This window comes from Cuculus canorus, chromosome Z, assembly GCF_017976375.1.
Source record: "Cuculus canorus isolate bCucCan1 chromosome Z, bCucCan1.pri, whole genome shotgun sequence".
In the NCBI taxonomy this organism is placed as follows: domain Eukaryota; kingdom Metazoa; phylum Chordata; class Aves; order Cuculiformes; family Cuculidae; genus Cuculus; species Cuculus canorus.
Genome location: NC_071441.1, coordinates 34,641,667 through 34,662,407, shown reverse-complemented (window position 1 = coordinate 34,662,407; position 20,741 = coordinate 34,641,667). Strand labels below are relative to the sequence as shown.

General features: G+C 37.3%; 1 protein-coding gene across 1 annotated transcript in view; it reads right to left on the bottom strand.

Moving 5' to 3' along the window:
- The window catches only part of CDC42SE2 (CDC42 small effector 2), a 33,645-nt gene that overhangs the window by 5,317 nt on the left and 7,587 nt on the right, over positions 1–20,741 (bottom strand). Inside the window, exon 2 of the mRNA XM_009566353.2 lies at positions 1,627–1,728. Within this exon, the coding sequence (XP_009564648.1) occupies positions 1,627–1,728 (102 nt within the window). The remainder of the gene's footprint in view (positions 1–1,626; positions 1,729–20,741) is intronic.

Genomic DNA, 20,741 nt, shown 5'->3' with positions numbered 1-20,741 from the left:
GACAAACTAGAGATTTCTGTTTCTGAATGCGGGGGCGGTGGGGAGGATTATTTTTTGCATACAGATCTTTTCTGGCTCTGGCCACTGACACAGCATATTATGTAAATGAAAAACAGTGAGAAAAAGAGATAGCCGGTTATGAGCATTCAAAATGAAAAGGTCTATGTCTATAGAGAGACAACAACGTTTACCTTCTACCTGGAGATGAACTGTGTACTATGCAAGGCATAGGTGAAGGCAAGCAAGAGGAAAGCCTGAGGTGAAAGAACAAAGCTTCATGCAGTCACCACAAACCTCACATGAGGCAGCTCAGCTGTGAGAATGAGGAAGGTTCTCACAGGAAGGAAAAATAATATTTAGAAAGCAAAAGGTCATGCTTTTAAAAAAAGAAAACTCCTCACTTTATTATTTCAATTTATAATGGCTTTAAATATTAATTTAACATGTTGCATAAAATAAGTAATTAGCTTTAAAGGAATTTTATCAAATTGAAGCTGTGTTTGTGCATTTAACTCGCTTACAGATGTTTTAGTACAAATCAATTCAATTTAATTATGTTCTTTCTGGGAAAATGTAGTATATTGTTTGTTACGTCAGACTTTTATCTTGCCCTTCCCAAATAATTACTGAGTTATGGAAGTTTTTGTCTGACCTCAATAAGCTACAAATTGGTTGAAACTATAAATGACCTCACTTGCCTACAATTAAACCATGTCTTTCCTTTACAGTTCTCTCTATTTTGATACCTCTAACATAACTCCTCCTTTGTCATGGAGTACATTGTCACCTCCAAACACTGTTATCCCTTTCAAGAGGATTATAAAGGTCAAGAACTACTTTTCATCACTATTTACATACAACGTTTTTCTAGATTTCATACTATTGGCCCTAAAAACATACAGCCACATCACATAAATACAAAGCTGTACAAAAGAAATCTATCCTCATAAGCTGATTTTCAGTATCTCTCTTAGCCTCTGCTTTTCACTCCCAGAGAGATAAAAATACTTATTGCTCCCATCACCTACAGAAAACCACAAACCTTGCCTGAGACATCATTGCTTGCTCTGGAAATAACTCACCCTGCAAATAGGGCTACAGAGTATAGAAAAGCCTCAACAAGGCCACCCCAAAATAAGTGTGTGCATCACAAACCAAGGTAAAGTAGAGTTTTACATGAACTATATTTAAAATAGCTTAAAGCCTTTAAGGCAAGAAATCTAGTAAATTTTAAGACACTTTTACAAGTTACTTCCAAGGTACTCTAGAGGTATATTTGAAAAACATACTATTTTAGTTCATACATGCAATCAGAACAATTTTTTAAAAAAACCCAACATATTCATCATAAAGCCTGTACAGCTTATACAGCAACTACTATGTTAACAAATATAAAAATTTTAAAAATTATATCCCATAATCTTGAACACAAGTGTTTAGGACTTGGAATTAAGATGCTAGCAGTTGTTCTTCACTTTTATAGAGATTCTTTCTTATAGTTGAAAGACTCATTGCTTCAACCACTGTATATACACATATATATATGCACGTACATATGTGTATACATATACACAGTGTTCCCGTATTCTGACTAGGATGAAATATTCTTCATTCGCTCATGCTTACCGAATTCATTCCACTGAATAGGTCTCCTGATCCTACATGAGCTGTGTGAACAAAGTTAGTTGGTTCCCCAATCATGCTTCGGTCAATTCGTCGTCGTCTTTTCTGAAAGGAAGGTAAAGAAACTATCTAACTGAGAGCTATTGAAAAGGCAAAACCAATGCATGTCATAAATGTAAATGTTAACAGATCACAGGATACTTAATACACTGAAATATATATTTATAGAGTCAAGAAGAAGAATCAAAATTCTCAGGCTAACCAAGACAGTGGCATCCTTTGTTTTTACTTGGAGGATCTATAGCAGATCATTAGACCACCAATGGTAATACTCCTAAAATTTAGGCCAATAAAACCATTGTAAACAACCTTATTACATTCCATGGTTTATTAATTGATAATTGAAACGTTCCATACAGTAAATTCTGACTCTATTTAAATCATAACATGACAAATCAAATTTGAGGCTTAGTCATTCACAATAAGCATCAAAGAGCATCAAGATAGTCTATGAAACCACTAACAGAATTTCTGATTTGCATGCCATGGGAACTTAAGTCACTGTTTGTAATATACTTCCTGGTGGTGTTCAGAACAATGCCTTGAGTTTGATTAGGGTTAGTCACAGACTAACTTTACTGAGGCCTGTATACTCCGATCACCTATACAAGGCACATCTATAGAAAGTGTGGTGAAGTGTGCAGTGTGATAGTAAGACACTAAGTAAGACAGTATGTGTCAGCCTAGGGACTCTGATTCCTGCGTCATGAGACAGAATGCAAGAACTGCTTAACTTCTGCCTCTCGTTTCTCAGAGTCACAGCTTCAATTTTTATTAATGTAATAAGACACAAATGAAAAAACAGGGTCAGTAAGTACTTTCTCTAATTAAAGCAGCTGCCTGCCTCAAGCTAAGCACAGCATTTGAAAGAATAAAACAAGAAAACCCTATCCTCGTTTCTTAGGCCAGAACCAGGGAGCTTACACAGAGCAAAACATGCACTGTGCACTCAGTGTATACTCATATCCTCTACTTGGAAAAAAAAACAATAGCCATGAAGCATGGTATGAATATATAAATTTAAGATGTGTCATAAAAAATGCAGTGTAATAGCTAAGAAACTACTTAAGCTCAATTAAAAGCTTCCTATCATCTTAAAGTTCACTCTTACTCAGTTTTAAAGGGATGTCTGTTTCTAATCTGCAAGGAGATCGTAAGACCACACAGAACAGAGATACATGGGTACATGCCTCATAAGTGGGCTAGTTACTTTTGAAACATAGCTACAGATTATATCTTTATGAATCAGAGCCCACAGCTATAAGAATACATCATGAGTTTTATCTAGCAAGTACATAACACATTTAATCCTCTCCTGTACCTCTTCCCTCTTACTAAACACAGGTTTCCATAGGTTTCAGTACCTTACTACATCACGTTCATCGTTGGGATAAGGAGACACACATACAACATTCTTACTGAACTAGCTAAACAAAATGACTGAATCTATGCCAAAACTACCTAGTGAATTCTCTACTCCCAACAAATTTGAGGAGATCAACCAAATAAAACAATCATAGCTATAAGTACACCTTCAGGTAGTTTGAGGGCTTACACAGAGAAGTCTTCAATTATAGAAAACTATTAATTGAGTTCATAGAGCCATAAATGACAACAACAGACTCTATTTCCGTGTCCCATCAATGCATTAATATTTCAGTTTGGAAGTCAAGCTCACTTACACATACACCAAAGGGTTTCCTAAGTTCTACATGATATCAACTAGTAAAGTACACGTGACTAACTTGCAGGGAGAGACTCCACACCAGGTTTATGCTTCCGCTCCATGAGAACTGCTCATCTGATATGTTTAGGGCAAGGAGCATCTCTGCGAGGTGTGATAAATATTTTAAATTCATGTTGCCATATTACACAATACAATAGTGTAATTCTGACACGAAAAGCAGCTTTAGAGAGCTGTATGAAATGCATCACTTCAATTAGAAAACTTAAAATTGTTTCAGGTCTGCAGTAGTTGCCTCTCTCCTCCTTTTAAAAAATTAACAGGCAGAGATAGATTAATTTATATGTCTGAACAATACATCCATAATTTCTTGGGTTTAGTAGTTTTGAAATGCACGGTTCTGATGCAGAGAAAACATACAATCTCAAAGCTTTTGGAAGTTTTTGTTTATTTGTTTTGTGAGCAACCAAACCCTTTCTTTAGGCAACTCAATATATTTTCCTCCTGCACTTGTTGCTAAGATCACTGGCATGCTAGTAACAGAATTAAGAGCGATGGATCTTGTCAACTACTGTAAATCATTCTCCACTAATCATCAGCCAGTCAACCAGGAACCACTAGTTAAACTAAATGGCCTTCAAACCCTGTTTCTTATCTTAAAAAAAAACCTTATCAGAGGCCATCAGCCAGTTATACCCTGGCATGTAACCACTGATGTGATCTCCTTGAAGCAATGGAACAATATTTAAATGCTCTGCAGCATTAAGAACACAAAGTAGTTTACTCTGAAAGCATATAAAGCATTGTTATTTTGCTGCAGGAGCATTCAGTCTGTATTTACATTAGTGTTCTAGCCTGGATCATAAGCATGCTTTTGAAGCAACTTTGCCAGTCTCCATTTACCATGCTTCAATTTTAATTTCAGAGTAATCTTGCAGTGTCCAAACTAGACTCTTTTTAGGTGTACCTGAACTGGAAGACTAGCAATGCAGACATTGAGGACAATGGATCAGCTGAGCCAGTCTGAAGCAGCCCACAAAAGACACCTAATGTACATCATGGCTCCCCAACACCAACTGTTCTGCTCTACTATACAGCTGCTTCTACTAGAACGTGCCTTTTCCATAACCTAGTCAAAGCCAGAACCTAAAGGACCAGTTAAAACAAGGCTGAAAGGACATGGGGAGTACTGTAAAAGGTCACCTCTTTTCAAGGAATGTAACACAGGAGACAGGAGTAGGGGGGAACCCCCAGGAAGATTACAGAGCTTTGATAGAGGATGCCATAAACATTAGCTCTGCCAGGATTTTATTGTGAAGTTGTATTCTCTGAGGTCATGTACCTGTAAGAATACACGAATTAACACACACTGATTCTTCAGTAAATTTAGTATATTTAAATTGAAAGATGAGAATCAGGACATTCACCTCTTACTTAAGAAGAAATCATTTGTACAATTATGCTCACTTCCCTCTGCATAACACTTATGCCTTTCCATGCTTGTTCCTAGTGCATATCACGTGCCTGAGCTGACAGAATTCCTGCTAGCCTTCACCTATGCCTCAAACTTTGTTTGATAACATACTATAAGTAATTAGCCGCAGAATATATATGCATCACTAACCACTGTAGTAATGAGATTTGACCATAAAGGTGATCTATAAAACAACTGACTTTTTTTTATATTAGTGCAAAGGATTTCAACATACATGCATGTGAATATTTGTATCATTTAAAAGTTTGTTTAAAAGATGTTTCTGACAGATCACATGTATGTCCCAGCTCTGCAGAGTACCTGGAATGAGATCCTGTGTCCTGTATCTGTTTCTTGCAGATGTTTTCTTTGCAGGGGCAGAGCAGAAGAAATCTCACATTATTATTAGCTAACTTGTCTGTTATCTTTCTTGTTAATTGGGTCAAGTTACTAGCTCATTCAGTATCAACGGGCTAAAAAAAGTTTAAATTCTAAATTACAGTATTTGACTTGTCCCCCCACCTTGTCCCAAGGCACTTCCCCCTTTATTAAGAGAAGGGGTGGCAAGGAGTATAACAGAGGTGAAGTGCACAACAGATGTGAGTTGAGAGGAAAAGACTAGTACAGTGGAATATGAAATACCAACATTTAGTGGCTTTAATCAGCTTGTTCCCTTGACAAAAGTCTGTAGAATTTGGATTGTCAAGTACACACCAGGTAACTTCTAAGCCACAAAAAGAATAAATAATATTTAAAGAGAAGTAGAAGTGATGCAGGTTTCTGTGTTAAATGTTTGAGAGGAATGGAAGCAGCCTGAGGACCCATCTGAGAACCTTTGCTTTGAACAAGATGCATTGAAACTGGATCAAATTTCAGTTGCCATAGTGATGAAGTAAAGAACTGATGTCTCTTCCATTCTTAATCTGCAAATGATGCTTTGCACCCACACAGAGATTATTTCAACCCTGCAAGTTTCTTGAAACTTTTGATAGACAGTTTCAAACTTCTATTCAAAAAGATTAAACTAATTATACCATATATTCAATCTGTCCTTCAGCAAAGCCACAAGTACTTAACTGAAACACCATTTTCATAGTTCAAGAAACTAATTCTTGCAAAAAATTCAAAACTTGGAATTGTTTCTTCAATAAAGAGCTCCCACTGATGGGTCCAGAGTCTTGTAGAAGTTCCTTTTTATTTCCCTCTATTTTTGGCCTGCAGGGAAGAACTATCTTTTTCGACTATCTCCAAATTCTGTCCAGGGGCTCTGTTGTGGCTTTTGTAGCTCAAGCCACTTGACAGTGATGGCAACAGTTCTGAATCAGATGTGTTCTCTGCCTGTACATAAATGTATATCAAAAGAAAAGTTTCAGAAAGTTTTCTCCTTTGCACAGCTATGCATTCCTCTCTGTCCTTCACAACAGGTCCTCTCAAAAAAAGAAAAACAAAAATAGAGTAACAACAAGGCGTCAGACACATCAGAAAATATTTTAGTGATGTCACTTAGATACTAGCAGGCTGGTAATTATTTTTCTGGAAGATACTAAAGGTAGAAATCACAAGTGAGGTCAAACAAAAGATCATACAAAGCTATCACAAAGTCAAGTACCAATCTGCATATGCTGGGGATCAAAAGCAAAGAAATCTCTTTTGTTTAGCTGGCAGAAAAGCACAGTCTGCTAAAACTCCTCCAAGTCTTTTGAGATAGCTGCTGGATACCTATCCTAAATCCAAGTCAAAGTGAAATATAAGCACATAATCCCTGTGCTTCTTAATCTCCTTTTCTTAACAAAATGAGAAATATCTTCTGCACTTTAACTTCATAATCAGGGAAAACTGAAACAGAACACTATGCTTTGGTACTTCACCTGATGAAATTAAAAGCATCACTGTCTCAAGATTAATTATACAGTTTTATATCAGTCTATTCTCTAATTACAGATGATGAAAAAACCTCAATCTCTTAAAAGGTGTGCAGATTGTGTAAATCTAAGTATTCATAATATTCCACATAAGACCACATAAGAGTGGGCTATCACAGAACTTCAAGCTACAGTGGGCCCCATTCACCCACCATGACTGCCTTCATCGAGCCAGCAATGCTTACTGCTGCCTTGCAGGTTCAGTAACCTAGCTAAGACAAAAAGCGATTTTTCTGTTTCCTTGAATTACCATCATCATAAAGCAGGCTTATCTCTTGGCAAGAAGATAACTGTAGAACACGTAACTCCTCTCTGAAGCCTTGTTCAAGACTTCAAAAATATACTTGCTAAGTCCCTACTTGGAAACTCTCCCTAACAAATAGAGAAGTGAATGATCCATCTGGACACTATAAAGAGAGATGCTTTGCAGAGTTTTTGTTGTCAGAGAATTACTTACACTTATTACTTTCAAAAATTTTGCTCTGTTCAAAGGAGACAGGACAAATGCAAATAAAGAATATGCTCCTAGTTCTCCATGGTACCTGACTAGTACATTTGTTTTCATAATTAAGAGCTAGTCTGCTTGTACATCTAACACTATATGGATGCACTATCAAGACAGTGATAGGTAAGTAGATTTTTTTTTTTTTAAGTTGGAACTATCAGTTCATATGGAGGCTCACAGCTCTTGTGTTTGACCTTGTTTCACAAATTACTCTCGAATAGCAACCCTTTTTTGAAGACATCTATTACTATTCATTGTCATGTCAAATACAGGCTAACCCAATGGAAAAGTAAGCTCTTTTAATATGGTAATTTACTCTCTGGGATCTTCAATACCAATCAAGATAGGTGTTTCATAAATTTTCTCTGAGGACAAAAGGATCTATTCAACTTTTCAATTATATAACTCTTGATTGAAATAGAGCTGTTTCCTAACTTTGTATTCAAGAGTTCAGCTGAAACTTCAAATGCCACGAAGGCCAAAGATAAAACTAAGATAGAAATCTAATGAAACGATTTAATCAAAGACAAGATAGTCAACCATTTTGAGATGGGGGTTTAGACAGTTAGAGAAGGAACTGAAAGAGAAAACACCCTGCATTTTATTCTTCTTCTTTGATCTCGCCTACTTTTTATATCTGCTCTACAAAGAGCACCAGCAGTAGATGAGTCCTGTGCTGTGCCACACAGCTGATCCTCCACAAACTAACACGCATGAAGAGCTGGGTATTCCCTCAGAATAGGAAGTACCAGATCACTCCATAGACGTGGCATTCTGTCCTCCCATATACATCCAGTCCTGCTCCCAAAAAGATCTGATATTCTCAGGATGGCTTTCTGTCTCTCAAGACAAGCTATGGTCTGAGTGACATGTCTGGGTTCCTAATATGGAACTACCTAAATTACCTAGAAACGTCTTAGAGAGTGTCTTTCACTAAACCCTACACAAAGGGGCTGCAGAGGCAAGTGTCCCCCTTATATTTTTTTTTGTACTTTGTGTGTTTAACACACATTTCTCCACACTTTCCTCCCTAACTAGGAACCTCGAGCTTCATGTTAAAGATAACAAAAAGTATGCGCATGGATAAAGCTGAAATGCTAGTATATTCTGATGTGTAACAATTGGATCATTATGCAGCAAATTAATTCTGTGAAACCAATGGCTGGATGTGTAAGAGCCAGCATGGTCTTCTTGAAGAACAAATGGCTGCACACCTGAACACTTCACTGAATATTGTATCACTCTCCATTTTTCTTCCAGCTTTTTTAACCTGTCAGCTCCTACTGCCAATTCCAACATTTATACAATCCACAAGTACTATATGCAAGTAGAGAGACATCATCTACAATAATGTTAAAATTCCAGTCATGTGGTAGTATATGTTTAAAATTTTAACATTAAATTTAATTTTTTAACCATAAAGAATCAGAGAAGCACAACTAAAGACAACATGTAAGATAAATAAAAAAACATGTATGCCCTCCAAATCATCACATTTCAGTGACAGATTCATTCTAAAGCAGTAGCATAGTATTGTATGTATATAAAGCAGTAGCATGGTATTTAAGCCTAGCATAATAATGTTCTGACCAGCGCTATGATTTTCATCAACTGTGAAACACCAAAGCTGTTACCATAACTAAAACGTTTTTCCCAGTCCCTTCCATGGACAGTTTCTAGCAGATTGCTTAAAGAGTCTAGACTGCTTACACATCTTACAAACTACAGCTTCAACAGAACAGAAGCAGGAGGTAACCAGCGCATATTTTCATGACAGCTCTTAAGCCACAGAGATAAGAAGCAGGCCTCCAGCACACTCAGTTTTCATCAAGTTTTTCAAAAATCCAAGATGCCACTTGACCTCTCTAGCTAAAGAAGAGTTAGCTAGGAAACTGAGACAAAGGATTGAAAAGAGTTAAGTTTCTAAATAACGTAAGTTGTTATAATTAGCATCTAATACATTGATTACCAAACGTATGCTGGATTTAGCCTTTAGGCAAATTCACTTGGCATTTACTGACTAACTCAAGTGGCAAAAAAAAAATTAAAAAAAAAAAGCAAATCTGATTGCTTTCTGAACTCCTGAGCAAAGGAACTAGCAGTCCTGTCTGTATTTAGAAAAAGACAGAAGTACCAGGAAATTAGAAGAATTTAAAAGAGCAGAGAAACTGACTTTATCAAATCTTCCAGCCTGATTTTAAGTACAACTTCATATTGAATTAATTTATTTTATAAGTGCATATTGTTATCTCAAACAGTTCCTTTGCTTTTAGCAAATTCAGCATCTTCTTCAATCTTTTGAAGTACAGGCCTTTTAATCTGTTTGCACAATATTCCATTATATTATGGTGGTGTAAGTCATCACATGAAAAAACTGGCAATTCTAGCCTGTCTTTTCTAAATAAACAGGAAAATTTGCCACATGAGGTCAAATGACTCTGAAAGACAATAGATCTTTTACAAAATGGTTTAGCTCATGTATTAAAGGGAACTTGTTCCACTGCAACCACTTAAACCAACTTTAAGTCACCTATTGCATCAGAATCCATTCCTTGGTATGGCTAGTAAGTACTGTTGTTTTCAAAATACACATTAGAACAATTTCAAGACTCCATTTACAATCTGTAACTTGGCAGTCACACTGATATCACAAACTAACTTCTCTTCCCAAAACATTTATTTTCATTACTTTTGGTGATTATTGCCTCTTTAACATAATGACAAAAAAATAAAAAAGTCATGTAAGATAATAATACTGGTTTTTTATTGCAGCAACCATTCTTCTTTAACATCTTTAGACATCCTATGCAGTCTGATTGTAGAGTAACAGATAATTCATCAACGATAATTTCAGCAGGGTGTGATGAAAGGAACAAGTCTGTGATACTGGCTTGTGGTATCTCAGCAAAAATCAAAACTTAGCATTTAATATGTACGTGTACATAAACACATTGCATAACTTCCAACACATTAGTTGTTCCTTGCACTGAGTGCTTACAACCAGCCAGTATAGCTTGAAAAAAGGTTTATTTCTGCATCTTTTGGAGTGAATCCAGAGCTGAGACACAGGTAAACGACAAACCCACTGCTGCACATGGTATAGAAGGAGAGACTGGAAGACTGGGTTGGTTCACTCTTTAAGAAAAGAAGAGACATCTGCTTGTGTTTTTAATGGTCTTCTACTACCTAACAGGAGGATACAGAAGACAGACAGACTTGGAGGTGAACAAGGACAGCATAAGAAGCCACATCCAGTTGCAACATGGGCAAATACTGATTAAATAAAAATAAAGTAGTAATTGTTATGTAGGTGGTCAAACACTGGACAAAGAACCCAAAGATGTCCATCCTTGGAGATCCCCAGAACATAACTGAACATGGCCCTGTGTAGGTTCAGTCTAATGGCTTCTGCTTTGAGTAGGTGCATCACACTACATGGCATCCGGAGGTCTCTTGTCACCTAGATTATTTTCCAAGTCTCTAACTTAAGCTGGTGATGAAGAGGAATAATGTAGAGTGGGCTGGAACTGACTTTGCTGTAACATGGATGCAGTATATTCTCCCCAGTGATAAATCATAATGTTAAAAGCCACAGATTAAACAAATGATGTAAAGATACACTACAATATAAACCTTCTGGAAACTTCTAACAGCTTCTTAAAGAATGCAAATCCTAAAGCCCTCATAAGAACACACTGTGAGCTGCATCATGTTGAGATCTCTTTCACTTGCACCTTTTCCAACAAGAACACTGGAAATACTTGAAAGGTCATCCTGCATGACAGGAGCTGTAGTAGAGAACTAGAGAAGAGGATGTGTGTCAGGATTACAATGTGTAGTCCCTACTGCTCAGCCAAATAAATATTGTCACACACACCTCCCTCCCCTCAACCCCTTAGCTTCACCATGAAGAAAAGCTTCACGTGACCTTAAGTGCACTACTGAAATTCTTCTGTTAAGAAATTTTATTTCATGCTTGCAAATCCAGTAGTAAGATCTTCCAGAGCTAGCTGGCTAATATAAACTGGCTTGTTATGTTCTATGTATGCAGGCATCTATATAGATGCGTATTTGCATCTATATGGAAGCACACATGTTGCATAAAATAGATTATGTATAAGACTTTCATACTCCTATGCATGCTGCTGTATACTAAAGCAGAATGACAGACACATACCAAACTCCATTACAGAAAACTATAAGAACAAAAAATAAACTCAAACACTATCTCTGAACAGATACTAGGTAATAGCTACTGCCACATACAAAATCCTCAGTCACACTCGCCATACAAAACCCATCACTTAATAAGTCTAACACTTTCTCTGGGTCAGCTAGTTAAAACATCTACTACTCTGAAGATATTAACTCTAAGCTATTAGCTCTAACTATGTCACAGGTGTTCACAAGCAGCAGTTTAGTATTGCACATTGTGATTGACTGTTAACTATGACAATAAGTCAGGGCATACATTGTATTTTCAGAAAACATCTACATGCAACTCACATTAATCCCCTTGGGAGAAAACGGGTCTTCAGGACTTACAGCACTGATTTTTTTAGTAGTAGGATTCATGGCTGGAAGCTCTGGTACTTGTGCCACAGGCAAAAAACCTCCAATATTTACTAATAATATCCTCAAGAGTCAACAAACAGAGACAGTGAATTCATCAGCTTTTAAGTACCTCTGTGAATATCATCTTCGAAGCTTGACATTAGTTTGCCCAAACAGTAGCAGCTTCTTCATAGAACCATAGAATCACTAGGTTGGAAAGGACCTACTGGATCGAGTCCAACCATTCCTATCAATCCCTAAATCATGCCCCTGAGCACCTCATCCATCTGTCCTTTAAACACCTCCAGGGAAGGTGACTCAACCACCTCCCTGGGCAGCCTCTGCCAGTGCCCAATGACCCTTTCCATGAAAATTTTTTTGAACTTGCTCTGAATGAAGATATTTTCTATTTTTCTGTGCAAATCCTTTTTTAAGGGAAGTCATCCCATTATAGCTTTGTATGTGTCAGCTTCAGGCGACTGTTGACCTTTCCGGCAATCTTCTCATTGGCATTTCCTTGCTAAATTCTTTGTCATTATTATTTCATCATTATGTCTGGATTGTCCTTGCCTGTCCAAAGGCATCCTGACTAGTCAGCTATCAGCATATCAGTGTTCTCACACGACCTTGGTTACATATAATCATGAATTTGCTTCAGTGGCTTTCCCACTTCTTGCTCTTGTAAGGACTTCTGCAAAGCTCCCAAATCTGACTATCAGTGTTGTAAATCTGCTAATCCAGTTAATTTTAGGTAGAGTCACTGGAACAAACGCATCCCAAAATACCTTAAAATGTAGTCTGTCTTGGCTTGCTCTTGAAACATCAAAGCAAAAAGGAGTTACAACCTGCACAAGAAAAGCAGGAATAGCCTCCCATATTCTTTCCATACTACAAAAAATAGACTGTCATTTGAAAGATGATCCCCCCAGTGGATGGCATAAAATAAAAAAGAGACAATACCACAAGTATCCAAGACAATTTAGCAAACAGGTGGCCCAGTACATATTTTAGGGATGCTTAGACACCCAGCCCACACATAGCATTGCTAGAAGCATCTCTGGAAGAGTACTCTACCAGCAGCTCTTAAGTTCAAATCAGCAGTTCAAATCAGCAGCTGTGCAGAGACTCAAAATAACTTTCTGCTCAGCTTTTGACATACTCAGAATAGTATTACAAGTCCCAACAGAAGCATGGGGTCAAAGCAAATGTGCAGGCTCAAAAGACAGACAATGAAGAAAAAGGCTATTATGAGGAAAAGCTTCTAGTCAAGCACTGTATTCCTACTTATTTCAGTTCAACAAGGAACGTAAAAAGGAAGTCCTTCAAAGGAGTATTTTACTTTTTCTAGTAAAACAGATGAATCCCTGCCACCTTGTCAAACTTCCTTTCAATGAAAAACACTAGTTTCAAGCATGTACAAGCACTTTTGCATAGGCTAGCTGAGGCATGCTAAAATTCCAAAGTACTGAGTGTAAACAACGATCAACAATTTAAATTTCCTCAAGTTAGAGAATGCTCCATATTCCTAATTTATTTGTAAAATTCTCTTCTTCTAAATACAGCCTTGTTGAAAAGTATTCAGAAGCAGTACCAAATAGCTCCTTACTCTTTCACTAGTTGCACTAAGACACATAAATTTTGTTGAGGAAGAAGCCTCAGGTACACTCTTCGTTCGGAATTTACTGCCAGACTTATGAGTAGGATCACAGCATATGATCATTTTTAGAGGTAGTGCTGGCTGCTCATTATGTTCAGAAAAACCTTTCTACTTACAAATCCATTTCTGTGGCAAGCTCTCCTTGTCTTGCAGGTCTTCTACATCAAGTTATCTACGATAAATTTATTAATGGGAGAGCAGAATTTCTATTAGCGTGTTTCCTACTCGCATACTTTTTGACACCGTTCCTTCAGTCTAGTATTGGCAATTCTGAAGCTGGATCTGCTATAGAAATCCAGGATATGCAGAGGCTTTCTCACTGTGTCAGTCCTACTGGTCTTACAAGAATAAGCTCATATTTAAGAGCTTCTTAAGATAGGAATAGGAAAGCGTGGTTCTTTAACAGTCAGCAACATAAGGGAAGCTTCAGCATTGCAACACTGAGCATCACAGAGATCTCTCAAACTCCTCCGGTTTCCTACATTACTGTCAGCTTTCAGACAACTGCTTCCCAGTTCCACAAGTGTAGTAAGCATCTATCAAAAACAAGATGCAGCCAACATCAGCTCTTTGCTACAGATTTACAGTCACTGGCAGTTAAAAAAAAAAAAAGTCAGAATGAAGACAAGAAAAAGCAATAAACATACAGAACAAAACCAGGTTTTCCAAAGAGCTGCAAGCTTGGTATTTCTAAACCTGGGTGCATAACAGTAAGCGTATATTATTGGTAGCAAATATTTTTTCCTTTTAGTCTATAGCAAATGGAAACATGATACCTAAAAAGACAGGTACACAACTCCATCTTGCCAACAACCAGAGCGATGAACACAGAACTGAAGAGTAATTGTTGGTAGGAGAATATATATTGTTCCTAAATTAAAGGAAAAACCCAACAACTAAGCTAAAACACTACCAGTACCATGCTATGTTTGTTTTACAGTCTGAGTGTGAGGTACCTTTTACCAACACACAGGTGTCCAGTGGAGTCTGGCAGCTATGTCAGTAAAATAAGTTGTTTCTGAACACCTGGTTCATTGCCACAGTAACTGTCAAATTCTGATTGTATCAGATTATTTTAAGAGCTCCCTATGTCACAGGCTACACGACCCAGGAACACACTTCCACGGTCAAAGCACAAAATTTTCAACAAGTTCATTTTGTTCCCAGATTTCCTGCCTGGTTTCTATGCCTCAACCTCACTTGGCCATTTGACTGAATTTCCTTAAAGTTCTATGAAGATCAATGGACACAGGCATTGGAAGAGCTACCTACAACTGCTGTCCTAAACATACGTTGCCACTTAAGTACTTCTCAACAATTTCCAAGTTGTACACTAAGGTGAGCTGCATACTATATCAATATAATTTAGGACAAGAAGAGATGCATCAACACAAAAAGTCTCACTTTTAAGAAGCAGAATTTGAGTTGTCAACCATTGAATTGATAACACATCAGTTATCACTTCATCCACAAGTGTAGTAAGCATATACCAAAACCAAGATGCAGCCAACATAATCTTTCAAGTCAGGTATCTGGAAATAGCACATCAGAAATATTTTTGAGATTCAGAAGGCTGTGATGACCCTGCTGTCCCTTTGGTGTTTGCTCCACATACCTTTCTTCACTGCCTGCGGGAATCACCACACACAGAGGCAAGGACAGCAAGAGGAATGTTCAGTAAAACAATGTATACTTGATTTATGCTCCAACTGCTTTTACACAAAGCCTAAAGTTTGTTTCAGAAGTAACACTAATTTTCTCTTTAATATTTTTAGATAATTTTAAACATAATTTCTGAAACAAAATGAAAATATATTTTAAGTAAGCCTTATGAACCTAATAGTCTCTAAAACTCAAGGGCAAACACAAATTTCTCCATTAAGAACAGCACAGAGAGGGGTTGTTTTTCAACTGCAAAGCTAAGAGTCAGAATGCAGAAAGATATATGTGTTATCAAGACACTCAACATGCTCTCTTTGAAATCACTAAGAAAAAACTGAGAAACCCAAACCTTTCTGCACTTCCCAATTGTTTCCCTACAGGCTTCATTTTCAGACCACTCTTCTGTATTCTGAGATTGTACAGACACAGTTAATTTTTGTTTAAGAAACTAAAACAAATAAACTTGTATAAAACACCATCTAAAACATAGGTGTGGCTATTTATCTGCGGGACAGAAACAGCATATATCATACCACATCTACTGCATCCTGCAGCATTTCTTGTCTTTTGCATTGCAAATTAAATGTCTGCTATGTTTGGTCATAAGAAATAGTCAGTGACGTTCAGCCCCTGCAAAGTGTCCAGAGCCAAGACTGCTAAAAGCCTAAGTTGAATTCTATTCCTTCTTGGGCATGATCAAATTATTTACAAAATTCCAGTGAGCTGAAGCAAAGGGAATACCTACATATAACTTACTGCACCAGTGTGGGAAAAAGACTGAGCTTGACTCTCTGAATCCAGAATGAGCTAGTAGATCTGTCAACTGGAAGTTTTACTTATTTTCAAAAGTGATTCCTTGCAGGGGTTGATCACTTCATGTACATTTTACTGACTAACAACCAACCACATGTTAAAACAGGTTTTTGAGCTGTATTTCAGAGGAAAAGTTTTGTCTGTATTTTCAGATAAAAATAGAAAGCCAAATAAAATTCTTTTTATCATATTTCTTTCCTTTACATTGTGTAGTAATGTGAGCGGACTAATCCTGGAACACTAAATTACAGAAGTTATTATGTAAAGTATTTGATGACTTTTCCAATTATATAAAGTAAAGATAGATTGGACTGACGTAAGCTCTACTTACGTAAAATAAAACAGTAAAATTTTTTTGGTAAAAGAAAATAGTGTTTACCTGACGTCAAGTTCAGAAAGAGTGAGCAAGAGATAAAAATATTGCAGAATGTCATTTTGGTGACATGAAGCATGCTACCAGCAGCATACAAGGAGACTAATTTTACTGTCTTCAAAGGATGAGCAAGATACCCTCATATTTGTAAGATATTACAGTAGATGTTACATAGCAGGTATTTCACATGAGTATAATGCACTTCAGAAACTCCTTTTGTATTATAATCTCTTTATATAACAAAAAGCCGTTTACTATCAACATCAAATAAATGCTGTCTTCAAAAAAATCATGATGCCTATACACAAGCCCCATAAAAACTTACTACTAAACATGCAAGGGGTTTTGTATTTTTTATTATTTGGTAGTGCCTTTCCTCAGAGGACCTCAGAACAGTTCGCAGGATCCTAGGAAAACTCAGAAAAATACTCTCGCAGCTGGTTTTTGCTGTAATTGATCAGATTATTCCCTACACACACAAAAAAATTACTATACAAACTAATAAAATCCAACCCACCATCCAAAACATGCTTACACACATCAGAAAAAGAGCAGGAAAGAGCTTGTATGCCTTTGCTATGCAGAAAAACACCAATGGCTGCAGCCTGCACAAAACCCTGTAACCTTCAGTTCTTTAACCGCTACATCAGCTAACTCACACCTACCTTCACACATCAGTCAGTTTCTCGCCAGATTTTAATCTAAGTGTGTACATATTAAAATGCGTAAATTTCCTCATGATTATGTTTTGTGTGCAAAAACATTACTCTGATTTTATAATGGAAATGTTAGCATTTAATTCCTGAATTTAAAAGAGCAGCTGAATCTCATTGACCTGAGATATGTGCGTATGTTTTAGCTCTTTATGGGTAGGGCCATACAGAGTCCTTGATTGCATTCTTTGTAGTTTTCCAGGAGTCAGTTTAATCCACGTTGCTTTCACTATGGTCACTTCAATCACTTTCGCCCTCATACTCACTACTGGTAGCAGCCTTGCATAGTTTTTACAGATTTGCACTATCTTCATAGTTAGCTCATGGAAAAGATAATATCCATGTAATATAAAGGGCTTAGAAATCTTTAAGAGGTTTTAAAATTGTTTTTGAAAGCAATAATTATGTAGCCCTGGTTCTTCTCTCTCATGTATAAGTCCTGTTTCTTTATTTTCTGGAGTACATACATCGCTGTTATTTTCTTTCCTTCTCCAAATCTTCCTTTCTTTGCATTACACACCACAGAATCATAGAATAGTTTGCGTTGGAAAGGACCTTACAGATCATCTAGTTCCAAGCCTCCCCGGCTATGGGCAGGGACACATCCCGCTAGGTCAGGCTGCCCAAGTCCCCATCCAACCTGGCCTTGAACACCTCCAGGGATGGGGCAGCCACAGCTTCCCTGGGCAACCTGTGCCAGTGTCTCACCACTCTCATAGTGAAGAAATTCTTCTTTATGTCTAGTCTAAGTCTGCCCCTCTCCGGTTTATGCACATTGCCCCTCGTCCTACCACTACAAGCCTTTGTAAACAGTCCCTCCTCAGTTTTCCTTTTGGCCCTCTTCAGGTATTGGAAGGTCGCGTTGATGAGACATTTAATTTTCAAAGCTTAATTCTGATGCTAAAAAAACCCAAAATATGCATTTGATATCTTTCCATGGAGAATAAAAAGGCCCGTCGGCTCCTCTGCCTCCTATTCTGTATATCAGCACACCTATTAACGTGTTGGCATTTCTTCTTCTCTTTACACGTTCAGCAATGCCAAGCTGCTACCACAAACACAAGCAACCCAGCATGTTACATACATGCACACACACGTTTACGTGTACGCATTTGCATTACCTCACAGATTTATTTGGATTTATTGCCCCAATTTAACATTAATCTACTATTTAACTATCATCCTAGAGCTAGCTATTAAGTAACTGGAGTACAGCAAGCTGTATTTAAAGTAATATTTGTTCAACATGAACAATAAACAACATGAAGTCCTACATTAATTTTTCTCAAGTCTTTCAAGAAATCTACCTGACTAGGGTTTGGCTTAGAAGACCCCTTCGTTTAAGGGAACTTGATTAGTCACAAGAGCAATTTCCTTTTAGAAACAATACACTCCCCTGACATATTTTTGTTCCTAGTTGAACACAGTCAAGTGAGCCTTCTTTAGATAATTTAGTTCCTGATGGCATCTGTTTACTTCACAAAACTTATATAACACCTCAAAAGGCAAGTTTTATGCAAATACACATAATGAGGTAAAGATTTATAATTACAGTCTATGCAACTGTCTCTTTGAAAACCCCGATGTGACATCACCTCTAAAATTCTATCATTCTGGTATAATGCCCAGTTAGCATCTATTCATCAATCCTGCTAAAGTTTTTTCCTCCATTTTATTTGAATTCAATCCATTTTTCTCTATCCACCATATCATCCTTTCTGCCCCAAACAACTTTTCTATTCTTTCCTCATTTAAGGTCAGAGGCTCTGAAGCCACCCGCCTCCAAGTAACCTGTCTGACATCTTCCAGGTGTAAAATAAGGCTAGCAGTGCTGACCTCTCAAATAAGCCAGGCCCAAGCCGCAAGAAAACAGAATTCAAGATAAGTAGCATAACTTGGAGGTTTCAGTGGAGGCACTTCAAACCTGTGCTTAAAGCAGTCTGAGGCCAGAAGAAGAGACTTCTAAGAATTTCCAGGTCATTCACCTGTGCTCAGCTGTTACCACAGTTACAACAGTTACTCCCTATCAGAAATGTTTTTGTGTTTTAAGCAGAAGAATTTAAAAGGTTGCAATCTCTTTTAACAAAGTGAAACTGCAAAGCTTTGTGCTGCATCACATCCCCCTCAGAGAGACAGACATAAAACAGAGGGAGGGCAGCCTCCGATAAGCAGTATTATTTCCAGCTGTGCACAGTGATGAGATGAGGTCTACAACTCTGCTCCAGAGGTGGAGACTTCCAGCTGGCCAATATTACCAAGCTAGAGCAATACAGCATGAAATGTCATACTATGCCAGCAAAGAAGTGCTGGTCCTGGCAAACTTAGAAGACAAATCATGAGCTGGTCTCAATTTATTTCTCAGTCTCCAGAGATAAGGCTATCAACCTGAAACCATCTTGTACAGGCTAGGTACATCTGAACTGTATTGCAGGCCTTCCAAAGATAAAAAAAATAAAATATTCTATTTTGAGATCATCCAGTATCGAAACATACAACCTATGAACTAGGTTGTCCTTTATGATAAACCATCAAACAGAATACGAAGGGTCTGAAAAAATCATACCACAAGTAAGAGAAACAAACAATTCTGAAGACTCTGCGTGGGTTGAAGATAGCATATTATAAACCCACAATATTTTTCTGAGACTGAATGAGCTGAATTTACAATTGTAAGAAGGGAGGTAATGTAGCTTAAAACTATGTTAAAAAATTCCATGCATGCCCCTCTCTTTTGATGTCAGGTCACTCTCAGAGCATGACATGTCAACAAATCACTCGGTGTCACACAGAAAAGAGAGAGATGGTATCTTTCCTCACCTAAAGTAAACTACAACTTTCATGAGGGTATACCCAAGTAGCTAAAACCCTCTGTGAAATTATTATTAACCAACTGGTTTGGAGAGTCAGTACTTTACTGAATCTGCATCAGAGTGGGATTCACAGCTTCAGCTTTTCTGTCCAACCTCCACTACTCTATTCTCCTTACTCTGTGCAGGATATTAACACAGAATTTGAGAAGTCAGTATTTTAGAGTGATCAGCTGAGCTACTCTGAAGATGAAAGCAAGAAAATTATTGCAAGTGATTATGTGCAAGTGTTTATGTATTAAAGTCTATGGCTTAATGGGTACCTTATGATTTCTCTGAGAATACATGAAGAATAGCTATAATGCAACTCAATGGAAACTTTGATATCATGCATGCCTCGCACATAAGAGTCATGACAGGAACTGCAGAACCAAAGGTTTGAGAAACAGTCTGAAAAAGGAGAACTTTCACCATTAAGAAATGTTAATGATTGGAATAAAATATTTAAGTGCAAGCAGAGATCTTTAAAATAGCCATTTTAAATTGTACATTTCGTGAGTTGCACATTGGTCTTAAGAATTATCTCCAACAGCATATCTGAGATCCATTGCAGAAAAGTTACAATAAAAATAGAGTACTATAGCAGCAGAGGAAGCTTCTACTATCAATACTCCCATTCAAATAAAAAACAGTTAAAGGTAAAAGGCTGAAAACTCAGCTTCAGGGCAACAACTGATTTCTCCATTTGCTGACACTAAGTACACTTCCATACAGAGTCAGTGAAGGTGCTTCTGTCAGACTATATCTAAGTTACCTCTCTGCTTCTAGCTATTGGCAAGTAGAAATGCCCCTAAACTTACATGCTTGCTCATCTCTCCTGCTTCAATATGAAAA